Source organism: Galeopterus variegatus, unplaced genomic scaffold (genome assembly GCF_000696425.1).
Source record: "Galeopterus variegatus unplaced genomic scaffold, G_variegatus-3.0.2 Scaffold6402, whole genome shotgun sequence".
In the NCBI taxonomy this organism is placed as follows: domain Eukaryota; kingdom Metazoa; phylum Chordata; class Mammalia; order Dermoptera; family Cynocephalidae; genus Galeopterus; species Galeopterus variegatus.
In genome coordinates this window covers 49,178-56,631 of record NW_007732513.1, presented here as the reverse complement: position 1 = coordinate 56,631, position 7,454 = coordinate 49,178, and the positions used below count along the sequence as shown (strand labels likewise).

At 43.7% G+C, this 7,454-nt stretch overlaps 1 protein-coding gene across 1 annotated transcript in view; it reads right to left on the bottom strand.

Annotated features, from left to right (window-relative positions):
• The window catches only part of SCPEP1 (serine carboxypeptidase 1), a 44,620-nt gene that overhangs the window by 7,696 nt on the left and 29,470 nt on the right, over nt 1-7,454 (bottom strand). Inside the window, exons 10-11 of the mRNA XM_008590830.1 lie at nt 6,311-6,448; nt 5,144-5,307 (exon numbers count right to left, since the gene is read on the bottom strand). Of these exons, the coding sequence (XP_008589052.1) occupies nt 5,144-5,307; nt 6,311-6,448 (302 nt within the window). The remainder of the gene's footprint in view (nt 1-5,143; nt 5,308-6,310; nt 6,449-7,454) is intronic.

Below are 7,454 nucleotides of genomic sequence, written 5' to 3'. Positions count from 1 at the left end.
CGGCGCACTAGCGCAGTGCGCCACTGGGCCGGCCCTCAACAAATTTTAAAAAACTGAAATCAGGGCCGGCCCGGTGGCGCACTGCGCTAGTGCGCCGCGTGGGAAGTGCGGCGGTGCTCCCACCGAGGGTTCGGATCCCACATACAGACCAGTTCCCGCTCACTGGCTGAGCGAGGCGTGGGGGCAACACCGAGGGTTGCGATCCCGTTGCCGGTCCCGGTCCGGTACGGGGGCGACACTGAGGGTTGCAATCCGTTGCCGGACACGGAAAAAGACAAAAAAAAAAAACAAAAAACTGAAATCATATCAACTGTTTTGTCTAACCACAAGGGAATAAAACTAGAAATCAATAATAGAAAGATCACTGGAAACTGTACAAAAACATGGAAATTAAACAACATGATCCTAAACAAGTGGGTCAAAGAAATCAAAAAGGAAATTTAAAACTTCCAGGAGATAAATGAAAATGATAACACAACATACCAGAACGTATGGGATATAGCAAAAGCAGTTGTAAGAGGGAAATTTTTAGCAATAAATGCATACATCTAAAAAGAAGAAAGACTTAAACAACCTAATGTTACAACTCAAGGAACTAGAAAAACAAGAACAAAACAAACCCCAAATCAGTAGAAGGAGAGAAATAACAAAGATCAGAGCATAAATAAATAAATTAGAGGTTAAAAAAACAATACAAAAGATTGATGAAATAAAGGGTAGGTTTTTCAAAAAGTTAAACTAGCTAGAGTAACGAAGAAAAAGGAGACTCAAATAAATAAAATCAGAAATGAAAAAGGAAACACTACAACTGATTCCACAGAAATACAAAGGCTCATAAGAGAATATTATGAATAACTACATGCTAGCAAACTTGGAAACCTAAAAGAAATGAATAAATTCCTGGACACATAAGACTTAACAAGGTTGAATCTTGAAGAATTAGAAAACCTAAACAGACCAATAATGAGTAAAGAGACTGAAGCAGCAAAAAATGTCTCCCAACAAAGAAAAACCCAAGACCAGACAGCTTTGCTGCTGAATTATACCAAACATTTAAAGAACTAATCCCCATGCCGCCCAGCTGCCTAAACAAGAAAACAAATAGAATTTTTTTAAAAAGTTAGACTGATACCAATTCTTCTCAAACTCCTCTGAAAAATTCAAGAGCAAGGGATACTTCCAAACTCATTCTACAAGGCCAGCATTACCCTCAAATCAAAACCAGAAAAAGACACAACCAGAAAAGAAAACTAAAGACCAATATCCCTAATGAACATAGATGTGAAAATCCTCAACAAAATACTAGAAAGCCAAATCCAACAAAACATTAAAAAGATCATTCACCATAATCCAGTGGGATTCATCCCAGGGATGCAAGGATGGTTTGACATACAGAAATCAATAAATGTGACATATATCATCAGATGAAAAAAAAAACATATCATATCAATAGATGCAGAAAAAGCATTTGATAAAACCCAACACTGATTCATAACAAAAGCACTCAACAAATTAGGTATAGAAGGAATGTACCTCAACACAATAAAGGTCACATACAACAAACTCACAGGTAATATCATACTGAATGGACAAAAATTGAAGGCCTTTCCTCTAAGATCTGGAAGAAGACAAGGATGCCCACTTTCCCCAATCTTTTTCAGCATAGTACTGGAAGTTCTAGCCAGTGCAATAAGGCAAGAGAAAGCAATAAAGGGCATCCAAATTGGAAAGGAGGAAGTCAGACCATCCCTATTTGCAGATGACATGATCATATACATAGAAAACCCTAAAGACTCCACCATACAATTACTAGAATAAATGAATTCAGTAAAGTGGCAAGATACAAAATCAACACACAAAAATCAGTAGCATTCCTTTATGCCAATAATGAAATATCTGAAGAAAGTAATTCTATTCACAATAGCTACCAAAAAAATGATATATCTAGGAGTAAATTTAACTAAGGAGGTGAAAGACCTCTACAATGAAAACTATAAAACATCGGTGAAAGAAACAGAAGAAGATACAAATGGGAAGATATCCCCTGCTCATGGGTTGGAAGAATTAATAGCATCAAAATGCCATGTTACCCAAAGCAATCTACAGATTCACTTCAATCCCTATCAAAATACCAATGACATTCTTCAAAGAAATAGAAAAAAACAATCTTAAAATTTATATGGACCCCATATAGTTAAAGCAATGTTGAACAAAAAGAAGAGTTGGAGGCATCATACTACTTGACTTCAAAATATACTATGAAGGGCCGGCCCGGTGGCGCACTGCTACAGTGTGCCGCTTGGGAGTGTGGTGGCGCTCCCGCCGAGGGTTCGGATCCCACATACAGACCGGTTCCCGCTCACTGGCTGAGCGAGGTGTGGGCGCAGCACCGAGGGTTGCAATCCCGTTGCCGGTCCCGGTCCGGTACGGGCGCGACACTGAGGGTTGCGATCCGTTGCCGGACACGAAAGAAAAAAATACTATGAAGCTATAGTACCCAAAACAGCATGGTACTGGCATCAAAACGACTGACCTGGGGCGGGGGGGGGGGGAACAAAAACAAACAAACAAAAAAAAAAACGACTGACCGATGGAATACAATAGAGAACCCAGAAATAAACTCATGCATCTGCAGCCAACTGACTTTTGACAAACATGCTGAAAATATTCACTGGGGAGAAGACAGCTTCTTCAATAAAGGCTGCCAGGAAAACTGGATATCCATATGCAAAAGATATAATCTAGACCCCTATGCCTCACCATACACAAAAAAACCAACTCAAAATGGATTAAAAACCTAAATTTAAGACTCAAAACTATGAAACTACTAGAAGAAAACATAGGGGAAATGCTACACAAAATGGGAGTGGGCAGCACTTTTTTGAACGAGGCTACAAAAGGCACAGGCAACTAAAGCAGAAATAGACAAATGGGACTACATCAAAATAAAAAGCTTCCTAACAGCAAAGGACACAATTAACAAAGTGAAGATACAACCGACAGATTGGGAGTAAGTGTTTGCAAAGTACACATCAGATAAGGGGGTGATATCCAGAATATATGAGGAACTCAAACAACTCAACAGCAGAAAATCAAGTAAACTAATTTAAAAATGGGAAAAGGACCAGAATATATACATGGCCAACAGGCAGATGAAAAAATGCTCAGCATCACTACTCATCAGGGAAATGCAAATTAAAACCACAAGATATCATCTCTCCCCAGTTAGAATGGCTATTCTCAAAAAGACAAAAAATAACAAATGGTGACGATGTGGAGAAAAGGGGACTCTCTTACATTGTTGGTGGGAATGCAAACTGTTACAGCCATTGTGGAAAACAGTATGGAGGTTCCTCAGAGATCTAAAAATTGTACTGCCTTAAGATGCCGCAATCCCACTACTGGGTATATACCCAAAGGAAATGAAATCAATATATCGAAGAGACACCTGCACTATTCACAATAGCCAAGAGATGGAATCAACCTAAATGCCCATCAATAGATGAATGGATTAAAAAACTGTGGTATATGTACACAGTGTAATACTATGCAGCCATTAAAAAAAAATGAAGACCTGTCATTTGCAGCAACATGGATAGAACTGGAGGCCACTCTGTTAAGTGAAGTAAGCCAGGCACAGAAAGACAAATGCCACATGATCTCACTCATAGGTGGAAGCTAAAATTTAAAGACCAGGAGAGGAGGGGGTTGGGGGTGAGACGAAGTGGTTGATTAATGGATACAAAACTATGCTATCTACGCTAAGTAAATCTTTGTGCAGTATAGGCAAGAATTGAAACAACACAGTATACCCCACAAATAAGTACAAATAAATGTTAAAAAGAAAAAGAACAAGTTGTCTGCAGTCAGACTAATACGAGGCCTCATAAATTTCATGAGGCCAAGTCTATCCAATACCCAAACTTCCCCCTTTCCTCTGTATTAGGGTTTCTCAATGTTGACACTACTGACATTCTGGGCTGTACAATTCTTTGCTGTGGGCTTTGTAGGATGTTTACCAGGATCTCTGGCCTCTGCCCACTGGATACCAGTAGCACCACCCTTTCTCCCTAAGTTGTGACAACGAAAAATGTCTCCAGATGTTCAAAGTCCCCTGGGGGGCAAAATCAATCTTGGTAAGAGCCACTAAGGTCCCTAAGGAGAGGCTTAAGGGGAGGGCCCTTTGGTCCCCCCATAATCTCTATCAGCACTTTCTCTGCTATCCAAGTACACACACTTTGTGCTGGCTGTACAAACACAGATTTGACATTGTCCCCCAGGCCCACTTTCCAGCAAGATTGCTGGGGCCCCTTCTAGATGGAGCCCCTGTCCTTGGGCATAACAGAGCCAAGGAGGGAGGGCTGGCCTGAGGGCCCCTCTGAACTCACATCCTACAGAAAACAACAATCCTGGACAGCAGAGAGACCCTTTATTTATGTGGCTGGCCCCCATAACCCAGCAGGAAGCATCCGGGCCCTTCTGCCTCCAGCCATTCCTCCTTCACTGTTTTGCAGGTGCATGTGTGGGGTGGGGGTAGGAGCTGTATTTAGGCCTCCATAATCTCCCTCAGCCCAGGAAAGCCACTCGATCAACACATAGCCCAAGGGAAAATAGCAGGTTTGCTATGCAAATGCAGGAGTGGGATGGCCGCATGGTCCATCTTTGAACCCAAAGCCTCTTCTAAACTAAAATCCCAGAGCTGTTGCTGCTTACAGACACTCCTCTTCCTATGCTACACTCTGGTGACTCAGCTTGACCAAGCACCCAGCTTTGGTGTCCACTCCCCAAAAATGGGAAAGGCAGTTTCTCCCTTCATCCTCCAGGACAAATCATTCCTTCAAGGCAAACTGTGAAGAAGGAGGTAACTTATTAATTCATTTAAACTAAAGAGTAAATGACAGAAAGCCCTGCTTAACTCAGGAGGATTTACTCTTTAAAATCAGAGTTTCTGTTCACTGTCAAAGGAATGAAGCATCAAAGACAGAATTGCATTAGAGAACTCAACACACTTCCAAGCCCGAAGCACTTCTGATAATACCAATCCAGGCAGTGGACACACCATAATAAGCTGCCTGTACTTCCCTCTCAGAACAATTTCAAGTCTGGAACAAAAGCTGACTCTCTCTCCCTCTCTCTCTCATACCATGTGACCAGCTCTTAGGATCCAGTAGAAAGCCAGGTTCTTGTGGGACTTGACAAAAGCAGATGTTTCAGAAGATTCCGGGTTGCTGTACAGGGCCTTCCACTTAAGCTTATTGAATTCGGGCAGTTCTGGCCATTTCAGTTTCCGCAGCCAAGCTTCCTGACCTGAGGAGAGAGGCACAGAGAAGGGCCCAGCATTAATGGCTGGGTAGAGTAGAAGAAAAAAAAAAATCTAGGTCCTATAACTTAGTGCTTTCCAAACTGTCATATGCATAAAACTCACCCAGGTTATTGTTAAAATACAGATTCTAATTTCAGTAGGCCTGGGTGGGGCCTTAGCCTCTGCAAGCTCCCAGCAATACCTAGGCGGACTGCAGGAGACCCACCGGCTGTGAAGCCTGCCTGTCACTACCTGTGATTCTCCCTCTGCCATCTGCTCTTCGGGAAGGGACGCTGTCAGGAGCAGAGAAGTCTCAGGAATGAGGAGACGGTTAGGAGGATCACCTGGGCAGTTCATGGAAGAAGTGTGGCAGCTTTCCCAAATGTTTTTAGTGCCCTGGCTTACAAATCCAAACTACTCAATCCTGCCAACTTCAAGAGGCACACTACCCCAGACCTCGTGCCTCGACTTGCCTGTCGGTTCTGAGAACCCCCCTCTGAGCCTCTACCCGGCCCTACTGAAGTCAGAAGTGAGCACGTGGTGGTGGGCGGCAGGGCAGTACTCAGGGTTCCACACGACCAATTCCCTGGGTCCTCAGGACTAGAGGATTGTTAGGGTTTAGTTTTAATCCACTTGGCAGTGCTTAACATCTACTGTGACATTGCACAAAAATGAGGTTTTCCCTCAACTAAATAGTGCATTTGTCCAATAGCCAGGAAAATGTCTTCTTTTTTAAATTTTTGCAGTGGGGGCAGGTGTTGTTCTCTTTTTTAATCATAAGTGAAGGCCTCAAAACTGGAAGGACCCAGGCTTCTCTGAGAGGTCAAGGCTGTGTGCAGCTCCCCCTCTTTGAAAAGTCAAGGTCAGGAGTGGATGGATGTAACAGGAAATGGCCTTCCTCTTGGTATTTCAATGTTACCACCACCAAGACGGATGTGTCTGAGGTCAGTTCCCTTCCAGCTCAACCCATGAAACTGCCTCCACATGTCCCTCAGAGTTGGTTCCTACCCATGGTGTCCACGATGAGATCAAGCTGTCCATTATACACAGTCACGTTGACCCCGGCATTCAGCAGTTCATCCACAATGCTGATGACTGGCTTCATGAAGTCCTTCTCCATGTTAACGAAGACGCTGGTAGCCTGGCCTGCACATAGGGAAGAAGAAAGAGGTAGCAGCTTGGAACCTGCCAGAATAAGAGGCACCTTTCAGCCCAGAGCATCTTGGGCTGCAGAACCTAAAAGTAACCACTGTGCAGCAACTAGCAAAGACTGAATGTACAGGTGCTTCGCAAGCAGGGACCAATTTGTCCCGAAATCCGTGCCCTGAGCTGGCCAGGTAGAAGGGAAGCCGATGTGGTCCATGCAATCTAGAGCTTGTGATGACAGCAGATGCTATTTTTGATGAGGAACTGAGACCTGGAGAAAGCTGTTGCCCAAGGAAACAGGGAGGCAGTGGCCCAGAAAATCCTGTTCAGACTGGAATCCTGCTCAGGGAATAAATTGTGCTTTGGGCCAGTGTTAGTTGTCCTTTTGTGCTGAGTAACACCAGGGCCACATTTCAAGTTCTGAACAAGTAGGGCTAGTTTACCATAAGCCAAATCANGTACAGGTGCTTCGCAAGCAGGGACCAATTTGTCCCGAAATCCGTGCCCTGAGCTGGCCAGGTAGAAGGGAAGCCGATGTGGTCCATGCAATCTAGAGCTTGTGATGACAGCAGATGCTATTTTTGATGAGGAACTGAGACCTGGAGAAAGCTGTTGCCCAAGGAAACAGGGAGGCAGTGGCCCAGAAAATCCTGTTCAGACTGGAATCCTGCTCAGGGAATAAATTGTGCTTTGGGCCAGTGTTAGTTGTCCTTTTGTGCTGAGTAACACCAGGGCCACATTTCAAGTTCTGAACAAGTAGGGCTAGTTTACCATAAGCCAAATCAGACCTAAACCAGTTCATTTCAGGAAAGTCAAGCAGGTAACAAGTCCCAGGCAAGAGAGGAGCTGGTCAGCACAGCATTGCTGGTGGATTTCTGATCACCAGCAGTGGCATAATACTGAACAACCACAATAACAGCAGTAGCCTTTGTGGACTTGCCAGTCACTGCGCTAAGTAAGCATTTCACAAGGGATATCCCATTTCTTCTTCATCATTACCCTAGGA